Here is a 13,574-nt window from a genome sequence, read left to right on the forward strand (position 1 = left end):
GGTGACTTTCATCACAGGGTTTAAAAAATATTTTATTTATTTATTTTCGATTTCTTTTTTGTTTTTGTTTGGGGGGGCAATTAGGTTTATTTATTTATTTTGATGGAGGTACTGGGGATTGAACCCTGGACCTCACGCATGCTAAGCACACGCTCTACCACTGAGCTATACCCACCTCCGTTATCGCAGGTTTTTGACAGTCATAGTTTTACTATTTGAGAGCTCCTTTTTGTTTTCTTACTGCTTCTTCTCATGGCATTCTGCACTTGTTTTATGGATAAAAATCACTTCTCAAATCTTTCTAAGAATAGTTACTAGAGATTTTAAACTTCTATTATTTGAGTTATCTTGCTTTTCCCCATGGGTCATCTTTTCGGGTTATCTTGGTCTGTCTCATTTGTGTGCAGACTCTTTTGAGAACGATGCCATAGATGGGGTGTCTCTGTATGCAGTAGCCCCTCCATACCCTCCATAGTTTGAGTTATCTGTGGTCAACCACAGTCTGAAAATATTAAATGGAAAATTCCAGAAGTAAGCGATTCATACGTTTTAAATCGCGTGCTGTTCTGCGTAGCATGATGAAATCCTGCGCCACCCCACTCTATCCGGCCCAGGATGTGAATCACCCCTTTGTCCAGTGTATCCCATCCATTAGTCACTTAGCAGCCATCTCGGTTGTCAGACCAATGGTTGTGGTATCAGAGGGCTTCTGTTCAAGTGACCCTTATTTTACTTAATGCCCCCAAAGCACTAAAGTAGTGATGCTGGCAATTTGGGGGTGCCAAAGAGAAGCTGTAAGTTACTTCTTTAAGGGGAGTGGTAAAAGTTCTTGACTTCAGCAAAGAAAAAAATCATATGCTGAGGCTGCTAAGATCTATGGTAAGAAAGAACCTTCTATCCATGAAAGTGTGAAGGAAAAATAAATTCATATTAGTTTTACTGTTGAACCTCAAACTGCAAAATGTATGGCCACAGTGTGTGATAAAGACATTAAATGCATAAGGTAAGATATTCTGAGAGACATTCACCCATAATTCATATAAATTTTATTATAGTATATTGTTATAATTGTTCTATTATTAGTTATTGTTGTTAATCTCTTACTGTGCTTAATTGATAAATTAAACTTTATCACAGGTATGCATATGTAGAAAAATATAGTAGACATAGCATTTGGTACTGTCTGCGGCTTCAGGCATCCACTGGGGGTCATGGAGAGTATTCCCCCACAGATGAAGGGGACTGTGGTTTCCTGATGGTCAGGACTGGCTTTCAGTTAAGGGGCAGGGACAGTTTTTATGTGCTGGCAACCAAGACACCAGAGTGCAAGGAAGTTTGCTATAGGTGCTGTGTCGTGCTGCTGGCCACCAGACATTTCCAGGTCTCTCTCTGGAATCACGGTAGCCATGCGATTCCCTGCTCTTAAAACTGTGCAACCATGTGACTCACTCTGACCCTGAAAGTGTGAGTGAAAGTGATGCGTATGTAAGAGGACCTGATTTGCCGTGTTCCCTTCTTCCTGCAGAGGTGACGTAAACAATAAAATCCCGTCAGTCTAGTTCTGTGAGCGGCTACTGCAGGCAGACTCTCCTGCCAACCCATGTCGGACATGCAGCGTGAGCGAAGAACACACTCTGGTGTCAAACCCTTGATTTGGGGGGATGGAGGCAGGCATTGTGTATTGTTTGTTTACTGCACAAAACCAAGTCTGTTTGTTCTGATTCAGCCAGGTCCGAACGTTCACCCGAGATGTCCTCGTTCTCCCTACACCTTTAAATAAGTTCCTGTTCATTCATTTTAGGGTGATCTTGGGAAGCCAAGGAGATCAGCACCTGTGTTCAACCAGCCATCCTGCAGGGTCCTTTAGTCTTGACAGCAAATGCTCTGGCACTGTTACTATAGATCAGCCTCAGATGCTTACAAAGAAATGTTCTACTTGATGCTTAGGGAGACATCACAGATGAAAACGTACTCCAGTTTGAGTTGTCTACTTCTTGTACCCTGATCTGCTCGGGTTCCCAGGCAGGACGACTCCTTGAAGCAGCTGGGCTGTGGTCCTCCAGGTGGATCCCCTCCGAACGCTCGACTCGGGAACAGCGGCACTGACTTGCCCAGGGCAGCCCACACAGCCCCTCCTCTGTCTGGTCCTTATAGGGCGAGGTGAGGTTTTTGTTTTTGTTATTGTTTTTTTTTTTTTTTGATTAAAAATAGTTTTTGCTCTAAGAATGCTTCTTTACTTGGAAAATGTGACCACAAAAAAAAAAAAAGCATCTTTGAGGATCATAGCACAGGATTACACACCACAAATTTCTTTTAGAGAAATTCACTCCTTCTGGAAGAGTTTGAAGAATTATTGGATTCCAGGTGTACGAGATAGTAAAGTGTCAAAAACGGAGACAAAATTGCTCGGGGTCAGTGGCGATTAAAACCTCTGTCGGAGGAATCTCCATTTCAACCACAAAACTGACCTGGGAACAGGATCTGCTTGTGGGGGTTGAATTAGTCTCTGAAAGCTGCTGCTGTTACACGAACTCTTCCTATGTGGGAACTAACAAACCTTGGCGTTAGCATCACCAGGATGCAGAAGCAGACGCACCCAAATAAGGTAATTTTCCACATTCCACAGCAAGGGGCATTTGCAGTCAGTGCCTGCTCACCACGCCTATTTTGAAGCTTAACTTCAGCACAAGCAGCAACACTGAAAAGGCACCTGCTGCACCTGCTTCCTCTCCTTTCTCACGTACCCTCAGGGGCAGGGGCAGATGAGCAGTAAAGAGCTCAGGGGAGACGCGCAACTCAGGAGAGGCTCCTGCTCAGGTGACCCCTGAATAATGGGGCCGGGGAGTCACCGGTGTGCCGGGCTCTGCTAACCCTTCCACCTCAGATGAGCTCTTCAGCTCACCATATGGAGGGAACTAATGAACAAAAACCCTGAAATAAGAAACAAGCTCCCTGTACATAAACTAAGAAAACAACCTCTAAGTTACTGTCCTCTTTACGATGGCCCCTACCCTACCCAGAGCACAAAGCCACCCCAAGGATGGTGAGAAGGGGGACCAGCAAGGGAAAGACTCCCATCACCAAGTCCCAAAGCACCCTGTCACCCCTCGTACCAGATGTCCCCCATGCAGATGCCAGACACCACCAGGTTGATGGGGAATGAAATATAATTAAGGGGGGATTTGCTGTAAGAATTCACAAGACAGAGTCACACTTTAGGTAAGACAGCAAGACTTTATCGTTGGAAAAATTTTCCATTCTAGTCTCTGCCATCTAGCGGGAGAAATCCAGTTAGAGGGGCACGATTTGGTTTCATGAGGAAGCCACGGATAAAATTCAACACTGTTGCCATTGCTCTAAGAGAGCAGGTCATTTTTGCCATAAGGACAAGCAATCAGAACGAACTTGAAAGGGATGTTGGCTTTACACCTGCCTCAAATCTTCTGAATAATTAATATCACCAGACTAAAAGCACACCTCCCTGCAAAATACTTTTTGTCTGAATTTCCCAAGTAGATATGCTTGTAGTTGACTTGGCCACATTTTCCCCTTGTGTTTTCAGTAGCATTAACTTTCTTTGGCAGAAAACCATTGAGCTAGTAAGGGACCATGATGGAAACAAGTAAAACCCTGGCTATGTTGACTGGAACATTTTCACAAGGTTGTATCAAATATATATATATATAAACAAAGTCCTTTTTTTTGGGTAATAATCTTTAAAAATGCCTGGGGAGGCTTTGTGTAAGTTTACAGTCTTCTCTTTTTACAAAGATTATTTATGAGAATATCACTGTCCTTACATTTATCCCTAAAGGTTGTTCTGGTTCCAAATGAAAGTTATTTGGGAAGCCCATGAGACTCGACTGATACTCTGGTTCAGCTCTCTGAATGCGAGGTCAGCACAGGTGGGCCAAAGTGAGGCTGTGACCTTTATCTCCAGCATGAAGACCAGGAGGGTCTTACCAAATGCCCTCTGTGCTTTGGGAAACCCAACCCTGTAATATGGAAACTGCCTTGTAAAAGTGCCATGTGTGGCTAAATTCTCTGGCACGACTTAGCCCTTTCTGCCTGAGCTCCAGGTGGGGTGAGGAGAATGAAGACATATCTCTGGCATGCTATCACGTGTTTCTGTCTGGCCTCTAATTCCATGCCTCTTCATCTTTTATAGCTCTAAAATTGGTTTTATTCTACAGTTTTTCTTTTTGGCAATCGGCCTTAAACATCAATTACACATCAGTGATAAACGGCCTTAGTGTTAATCCATGGCTTCGTGCATGACTCATCCCACCACTGACTCTCCTCCGAAAACACTCAGGCACGCAAGCGAGGAAAGCCCCACACCAGGCATGTCACCGCTAGTTCTGCACGTCACAGCCAAACCTCTTACATGAGAAACACTGGGGAACGGCCTTTGCCATCACACAGGTGGACACCTTCGTACAAAGGTTATTCTTGACTGAGAAAAAGAAATAGGTTGTAATGGGTTTACATGCACATTTCAGGAACTGAGACTACAGCTTTTAATCATGGTGCAGAGAGAGTCATGTGTCACCACCACACAGTGGCACCTTTCCCCATGAACCTCCCTACCCCACACCTAGAGGCAGGGACACAGAACGTGGCACGTGGCAGAGGCTCTAAAGGTAATTATTGAATAAATGTGTGATGTGTGGATCTAACCACATTCAAAAGGGATCAATCACATCACCTTCCCTTTGAAGAATCAATTGTTTGAGAAGGTTCTCTTGGAGATTCAGAGCCCATGGGGCACCATGGCTGGTTCTGGGGAGAGAATTCAGTCCAAGTATGTCCTGGGCTGGGTGGCCATGGACCCCAGTCACCTTTCTCATGCTGAGGAGCAGCACAGAATTAATCATGTGGAAATGACAATCCAGTGAATGAAACGAAGGCATCATATCAAGAATTTTCAAATTACTAAATTAAAAAAAAAAAACTTAGTTGTTTCAACTTGACCAAAAGCTTGGGCACTTTGAAGCCCACCCATCACAGAAGTAATACGCCAGCCAGCTCAAGTCGATTCCTCCTATAGCTGAGAGGCCAAGGGCCTCATTTGTTCAAAGTCAGGAGGCAACAGGCCAGAGGCTCAACTGAAGCTCAGGATGGTCCACATCCCTACTCGCTGCACTGGGACCTCTCGAGGACACCAGAGTGGGACATCCTGGGGTGCGGACACTGTCCCTGTGTGGGTCTGCTCTGCACTCCCAGCTCAAGTACTTGGGTGAAAGGACCCAGAAGAGTTCAGGCAAGGGTCAGGACTTGATCTAAGTGGGCAAAAATCCTGCATTTGATTCCGCTTTCTCTTTCTGGACAGTATTTTCTTGGACATTCACCCTCGGGGTGATAAGGCATTCCTCCTCTCCCCATCTTTCGAGCTGGGCCGAGATGAAAGTTACCTTCCGATCTAAACCGACAGGATTTGCGAATCCATCCAGCCGCACGTGGGGTCGCCCACACGTCACATCACCTGGGGGCTTTGCACCATTTCCAGGTTGGGCTTCTTCCTTCAGCCTGAAATGTCCTTTACCCACCTCTATGGTCAGTTCATTTCGACTTGTCCTTTAGGGCTCGGGGGCCACCCTCATCTGCCCACAGGCCCAGGCGAGGAGCTCCACTAGAATTTAGGGTCCCACAGCACCCCACATTGAGCGGCTTCCACGTCACACAGGGACTCAAGTTGCCTGCCTGGGGTGGGGGGTCCCCGCCCTCGACTGGGGCCGACTTGGTGACAGTTGACCTTTATATCTGGACACCTCATGCTTAAAATGCAGTGGTGCTAAATAAATGTTTACTGGGTGGCTGGATGCATGGGTGACCACATGCCAGTGCCTCTGTGCATTCCAGAACATCAGACCAGGATTACAGGTCTGTGTTTGATGAAACTGTATTAGACAGTGATTCATTCAGGTGTGAGTGAGCATTCTATGCACATCTTCAATAAACAGAATCCACACTGATGTGAGCTTATGCTCACAGACCCCAGCCCAAAGATTTGGAAAAAAACAGCTTCAGACTTTAACATGAAGATGTGACATCTGGCAATCGTTTAGAACGTCAGAACTTTTATAGGTGGGTGAGGCTACCTGTGCTCATCTTTCCCTGAAGGTTTGCTAAGGCTCTTGTGCCCAAGAAGCGGGAAGGAGCACTAAGCCACACGCCAGGATGGGGACCACTACCCCCACCAGGAGGTTTCCAGCACTGTCTGCCATGCTACAGCCCCACTGGCCACCACAGCCCCAGAGGCCTGATCTCCCCAGAAGGATGGCTACACATTCATACCCATCTCCCCCCTGGGTATGGTGGGGCCAGGCACATGGTGGGATGGAGGATGGACAGCAGATGAAAAGGTCATTGCTGCGATCGAAGGAATGGATCTGCTCATGCCAAGGTCAAAGGCCAACAAACTGTTTAGACTCTGGGGAAAAAAAGAGAATTGCTTTTGCCCTGAATGGGTTCTCTTGAAGTCAGCGGCTAGGTCCCATACAGTTTTCAAAGTTTTCAAAGGTGTGTGGTGGAACCTTCCTTAGTGTTCTACAGAATTGCCCAAGCGGCTGAGGTTATCACGGCTCTCCTCCACCTGCCTTCCATAGAAGGGAGCTGTTGTAGTCAGCTCAGTTTATTGGAGCTTAGCACAACAATCAATTTAAATAAAGGGTCTAACGCAGCCTTGAAAAAAAAATCAATAGCAAACACTTGCCAGCTGCACAGCTCTTGTTACCAGATGCCCTTGCTGAACAGTCGCAGCAGGCAAGACCCAAGTCTCACGGTGCAAACACAGCCAGTGGCAACACACATGTCAAGAGAGCAGCCGTGACCAAAGGTCCAAGAGAACGTTCTGCAATGACGGACAAGTTCTCTCTCGCCTGTCCAACACCGGAGCCCTGTCACCTGAGGCAACAGAGCACCTGATGTGGGACTCAGGGCTGGAGCTTCTAAGCCTGTTTAATTTTAATTAATTATAATTAAAACTTGAATGGACTCAAGTGGTCTGTGGCTACTGTACCGGATGGTGCGCTTTCCCCAAAATCGACGTGCTCCAGCACCAGCTTCCTTGGGTTTCCTCGAAGCTGCGCAGCAGATTCCCACATAAGCTTCCTGTTTCGCAGGCGGGGCACCTGTCTTTAAAATCCTGAAACCAGCCCTTACTGGGCCTGAAATGTAGTTTCTAAATGTCATTTTGGACTTGCACTTGCCTCTGGTTTTGCTTTCACAGGAACCTGAGAAGCGTTTGCAACACGCTGCCCTTTCCACCAGGCGATCCAGAAGGAACGCTTCCTCTAGACCAGTCTTTTATCCAAACAGAGAAAAGGATGACGTTCACTGACGTCTCTTCTCTGCCTTATCCCAGAGGCTGCTCCGTGGGACAGGGAGGACAAACCAGGATCCTCTCCTCTCCATGGGTGGAACTGGACTGAAATGCTTCTATCCAAAGCAAGTGCAGAAATTAGAACAGAAGCTTTTCAGCTCAGCTCCGCCCAACGAGTTATCTTGGGTAGCCTCACTCTTGGTGACGTTGGCTAAGGGGACACTCACTAAGGCTTCGAGGGGAGCTCACCCTGCCTGCCTCATGCGCCCCTCGTTAGTATCAAGCCGATACTTCCCTGGACATCATAAGTGGGTGTCCACTGGGACAGGAGATCGAAAACCATCTCCAACCTCTGGCCAAAGCAGCCCACAGCTGTGAAGATGCTTCCAGGAGAAAGACTGCGAAGCCCTCAGCTGAACTCTGCAGGGCCTTTCCGAGCCCAGTCAGGGGAGGGCTGCGTCCTGGACGTGGGAGACAGTAACTCTGCGGTCACACTCGGCAGAGGCATCGCAGACTTCCCGGAACATAAGGCTTCGTGCACGTTTTAGGGATGTGTGTAAAAGCTATTCTACTTTCACGGACAGAAGGCTCAGAAACAGAGAAAATCTCTTCCATCTATAGGTAAAAACGACGTAGCAAAGCGTCTTTGCTGCCATCTCTGTGTGCACGACAGCAGCTGGGCGGGCTCGCAGCGGCAGGGGAAGCCGGTCAGGCGGGGCAGCCGCTGCGTGATGATGGACCTCGGGGCTGAACCCTGACGCCACGGGCAGATATTCACTTCCCAGAACCTAAAGGCGTCATTCTAGCTAAAATGTCTTTCTCTGCCTTTCGGAAACCATAGAAACAAAGTGCCAGGTCCGTTACTTATGATCAACTATCCCTTAAATATGAGATGCAGGGAAGACGTGAAACTGTGGGCTTTGGGGCAACACAATATATGAGAAAATTGACTTTGGGGCAATAAAATATACAGCACTTGTCTGTTGTCTGGCCCAGCGCTCTCCGGGCCCCAGCAGCGGCCAGGGTCACCTCTCCTCGGCCCACACTCACCTGTGCCCCGGGAGTGGCTGAAGTCTCCCTTCACCACGCGGCAGGTCTTGCCGTCCCCGCTGCAGACCCCGCACCGGTCTTCTTTGGCCGCAGACCCAATGATGCCATCGCAGCCGATTTTCTAAACAACCAGAGGGCTGGGTTAGTCTGTGTGCAGGACTCACAGGGCTTTTCGGAGATGACACCCTGCAGGGCTGACTCCTCCAGGTGGGCATCATGCCTGCGGGCTCACGATACCTTCAGCGGCCTGAGCAAACCTCTTGATTTATTTTAAAATCAGAAAAGAAAAAAATGAATAGAATTCAGCTCGTATTACATTTGTCTTTATATCCACAGAGTCATCAAATACACGTTTTAGTATTTGTTATGGAGGAAGGGGCCCACGAAGGCCACAGTGCCTACGGAAGTCACACTGAGGCCCAAACCCTGGCCCTTCCAGAGCCGCCTGAGGCAGGGGGGAGGGGAGGGAGGGAAGCCGGCTCCCGTACCTCCTGGTGTAGCCGCAACTTCACTAGATTTGTATCCCCTTCAGAGCTGCGTGGGTTTTTGGATGAATCTCGGTTGGAACAGCCAACAGTTTCAGAAGAGACCACACTGACTTTTCTGCTGAAGTCGGGAAGCCCAGAGCTCACTGAGGCATGGCTGGGAAGGAACCCCCCATTTCTCAGTTGGGGAGATCTGGCCCAAGAAGAAACCCCACCAAATTTTCTCAACAGGCCATGTCTGAGGGGGGAGGAAGGCTGCCCCAACCCAGGGTGCCTCTGGGCAGCGTAGCCACGTCATTCATAAAAAAGTGGGAAAAGGTTGTGAACTCCTGTTTTTCCCTTTTAAAAATGCACAAGAACTTTACAGTCTGCAAAACAACACACCTAAGTTTACATTACGGTAAACACTAGTGTGTTGAATTATTTGCTAAATTGCTACCATGTCTCTCTGTAGTTCTGCCCATCAAGAGAATAAATCTAGGACAAGAACGAGGTTTTCCCCACTGCCCTGTACCCTGCATTGCATACTTGTGGTTCATGCTGCAAAGGATTCTACAGCCAGATAACCCAGGCCGAGGAGATTGTGCTCTTTCCTGTGATGTCTGGATGGGTGCTAGCAAGGTGTTTTCCACCCTTACACCCTACTCGGACAGGAGCAGGGCACTGGGCAGAGTTGGCCGAATGGCAGACTTCCTGGAGGTGAATGCTTGGCCTCACAGCTCCTCAACTTAATCAGACCCCTGTGCTTTACAAAAGAAACTTGTTGTTTATCTATTTTATATATACTAGTTAATATTAGAAAAAGAATATGAAAACAAGTATATATGTGTATGTATGACTAAAACATGCTATACACCAGAAATTGACACATTGTAACTGACTATACTTCAATTAAAAAAAAAAAAGAACACCAGAAATGCTACCCTTGGGGAAAGGAGATGGGAGGGGAGAATCCACACTAGAATTTCAAAAAGCCACCTGTTGTCTGGCTGAGATCAGGGTGGGGAGGCAGAGCCTGTGTTTGAAATCTGCCAGACCAGGAATTCACCTGGACGCAGGAAGGACAGGCATGCGAGGTGCTTCAGGGAAAAGCAGGACCAGGACCCACAGGAAGAGGGGCCTTTAGGAGGAGATCACATACCTTCCTAGATGGGAAACTGCTCTTCCTCCAAAGAGTCCCCTGAAAGAAGGATCTTGGTGGGAAAGAGAAAAGAGGAGGAGGAAGGGCAGTGGCCTACGTGCCTACAAAGCCCTGCAGAGCCAGATCAGCATTAGGTGTCCTCCTGGCCTCGGGGCCCCGGCAGGAAATGCTGTTGCCTAGACAAGAAAGCAGAGGCAGGTGGGGGGGGGGCAATTTTCTCCCCTCACTGTGACGCTCAGCATCACTCCTAAAACATGACATAAAGAACACGCACACACTTGCTCTGTGGCAAGGCCCCAACCCACACTGAGTTAGACCTCCCGGGATCCAAAACTTAAGCAGATGCAATGCTTGGAATTGACCCCTTTTTTGGAAGGGGGATGAAGTCACCATCAGCTGGAGCCCAGCAAGGCCCTGATGTCTGCGGGGCTGCGGGGCACACTGCTGCTCTGTGACGCTTGGCCTGCATGTGCCTAACCTGGAACAGGGGACATGTAGGACAGGAGAAGCCCACGGGGAGATGGGGTGGTGCACGGAGCACACGCTGTGACAGGTGCCTGAGGACGCCAGAAGTCAAGAAGAGGTCGCGCGTCCCTGACCCCCTGGAAGGGGGCAGCCCTCCTGCCCCTCCTGCTTCTCGCTGCTTTGTCTTGTTAATTTCACCTGCTCCTTAAACTCCAACACCCACTTGCACACTGACAGCTCTTACACCCAGTCCTCTCCCTCCCACCCGGGCTCGCAGGTGCGTGTCTGCCGACAACCTCCCCGGACACTCTGGCCCGGACACCGGACTCAGGGGGCCCACCAGCTCCTCCTCTGAAGCTGCTCACTCCTGACTTCTCAGTTCTACAGGTGGTCCTCCTTCCGCCCTCTTGGAACTGACAGACACGGCACCGGAGCCTGAGACCTCCGGGCCATTCCGACTCTTCCTCTTCTTGCTGTGTTTGGTTAGGTGCCAAGCCTGGTGGTTTTGCATCCTGAAACCTCTCTAGTATCTATTTCCTCTCTGTGCTCGTGGCCACTGCCCAGTCTAGCCCCGCATCACTTTGCATGTGACCAATCACACTGGTTTTCTCCCCGCTGCTCCAGATCAGTCTTCACCTGGGAAGATGGGACAGTCCGTGACCGTGTGCCTCACTGCCTATGGAATATGCTCACACTTCAGAACCCAAGGCCCTCCCTGGTCTCATCCAATCGCTCACCACCTCAGCTTCCCTCCCTCCTCTTCCTCCAAGTGCACGCTGAGTCCAACCACCGCCAGCTCTGCTCCTGCCAGCCCATCACCTCTCAGCAAGACGAATCACGCCAGTGAATCCTGTTTCCCGGGTTCCAGTCAGGCCCCATCACCAGTTCTCTATAAACAAGCTCACTTGGTTCCCTGCTTCAACCTCTCCACTGCAGCCAGAATAAATCCAGATTCCCACCGCAGTCCGCCAGGCCCTGCATGGCCTGGGTCCTGACGCCTCTGCCCCACCAGCATCTGTCCTCCACCCTCCTGTTTCTGGAACACACCAGCCTGGCCCCTGCTGCCCTCTGCCTGGGGCATTCCGCCCCTACGTGTTCACCCCTACGGGCTGGCTCTCACACTAATGCTGTCTCCTCGGAGACACCTGCCACGCCACTGTCTCTCTCAGCGATAGCCCTGCTCCATCTCTCTCTGACATCATTTTCTTCCTTACACACACCAGTCCCCGGAATGATCAGGTTTGGGAGTTTATCTATTCCTTGTCTGTACATTGCACAGGGAAAGGGATCCCCTCGGTGCTGCTGACCACGGGGTGCCCAGCACACGTTACAGCGCCCAGCACGTGGAATGAAAGCTCTTTCCGCTCTAAACCCAGCCTCTCACCGGCTCTCAATGATGCCTTCGCCTGTGGTTATTGGGGTTTCACATCAAGTCTCATCTTCCCGACAGACTGTAAGCACGTGGAGGTGGGATCTTACAATCCTTTGTATCCTTGTCCCCCACCCCCAAACACAGCGGCCAGCATGGTGCCAAGCTCAGAATGGTAAAGAAATGCATAAAAACACTGAACTCTCATCAAGTTGGACGCTGGGTAAAAGTGAGGACAGAAGACTCTGGTTTTCAAAACGGGTCCTCTGCCTCTGTCTTCTGTGCCTCTGCTGGACAGCAACCCCTTCCCCCACAGGGCAGTTGAGTTTGCTCATTTTTGAACTGGGACGTCCTCATGCAGGTTTTGATGGTCCTTGTTTTTGTTTATTTTTCTTTATTGCTTTCTTCCTACCTAATAGCTACCTTCTGACGACTGCCTCCCGCTCTCTCTGCTGTTACAGGGATTCCACTGACTTACTGTTTTATATTTAACTGATGCTTTCAGCCAGCAACAGGACCCCCAACCCCACATCTCCTGGGCTCCTGGGTCAGCTCCACCAAGTCCTGCCAGGCTTGTCTTCCTTCTTCTGGAATTCACCCTTGTCTTGCTAAACTACATGTCACGGCTTCAGAATGGATGCATGGAAAATAAAATTTCTGAGTTCTCCCATGTCTCAAAATTCCTTTATTTCACCTCCATGCTTGGTTGCTCATTTGGCTGCATACGGGATTCTGTAATTATCTCAATTTTCCGCCAGGATCAGTTTTTGTTTGTTTTCCTTGGTCTTTCTCATTCCTGCTGCTGGTTTGCCTCAAAGAGCTGATGATCCCTGGTTGACTGTTCATGTGTTTGAGAATGAGGCACAGAAGGGCCAGAGGGGGGCTCTAGCCATGAGGGTGGCAGGCTTCCATTCAGGATGGTGGGAGGGAAGTGCTGTGTTCAAGCACCAATGCCACTCACCTGCCCCGGATGTCCCTCAACGGTTTATCACGCAACTTTGGGAAAGACTCTGAGGATAATTCCCCAGCAACTCATCAAGCTCCATGTGCCAGGCCGGGCGCGGTCAGGGATGTTGGCTCATTACTTGCAGCCAGCTCCTCTCTCCACCCTCTGCTCCCCCATCCGAGACTCCCTCAAGCATCCGGCGTTACTTCTGGTTGTGACTCTCCACTTGTTCCAGTTCTGGCCTCTGCTGCTCTGCTCCTTCAGTGAAACTTCCACCCACTCTGCCCTCTTGTCCAAGGGTGGCCTCGGCTTCTCCTCTTCACTATGGTCTGTGCTACGCTGCCTTAATGTCACTGAGTGGAGTCCCCGGATGGAAGAGGAGTGAACACGGGGCTCAGAATGCTGGCTTAACCTGGAAGTTGCTATGGCAGGTTAATTGGGTGAAAGGGGTAGAGCGTCTGACTTCAGAGCTTTAGGCCCTGCCGTGGGTCAAGGTTCAGCACCAACAGTCACACACTTCAGGGTCACGATGTGGGGAAAAGCAGCAACCAGGTGGGCGTGTTTGAAACACAGGCTCGCGTGAGCGTAAATAACCAGTAGAGGTTCCTGCATGCTTGTTACCCCTACTTTATACAGGGGCCTCTGAGGCCAGAGTCTCTGACAATTCTCCTATATTCCACCAGTAATTCCACTGGCCTAACAGACCACCGCACACAAAGTAAGACGCCAATAAATTCTGGACAATGAAGATGATCCACTGACATGGGCTCTAGACTCCAGAATCACTGAAGTCC

General features: G+C 49.3%; 1 protein-coding gene across 1 annotated transcript in view; it reads right to left on the reverse strand.

Moving 5' to 3' along the window:
* Positions 1-13,574, reverse strand: part of ADAMTS17 (ADAM metallopeptidase with thrombospondin type 1 motif 17) — a 304,068-nt gene that overhangs the window by 71,131 nt on the left and 219,363 nt on the right. Inside the window, exons 16-17 of the mRNA XM_032468854.1 lie at positions 8,375-8,495; positions 4,388-4,456 (exon numbers count right to left, since the gene is read on the reverse strand). Coding sequence (XP_032324745.1) covers positions 4,388-4,456; positions 8,375-8,495 — 190 coding nt within the window. The remainder of the gene's footprint in view (positions 1-4,387; positions 4,457-8,374; positions 8,496-13,574) is intronic.

This window comes from Camelus ferus, chromosome 27 (assembly GCF_009834535.1).
Source record: "Camelus ferus isolate YT-003-E chromosome 27, BCGSAC_Cfer_1.0, whole genome shotgun sequence".
Taxonomy (NCBI): Eukaryota; Metazoa; Chordata; class Mammalia; order Artiodactyla; family Camelidae; genus Camelus; species Camelus ferus.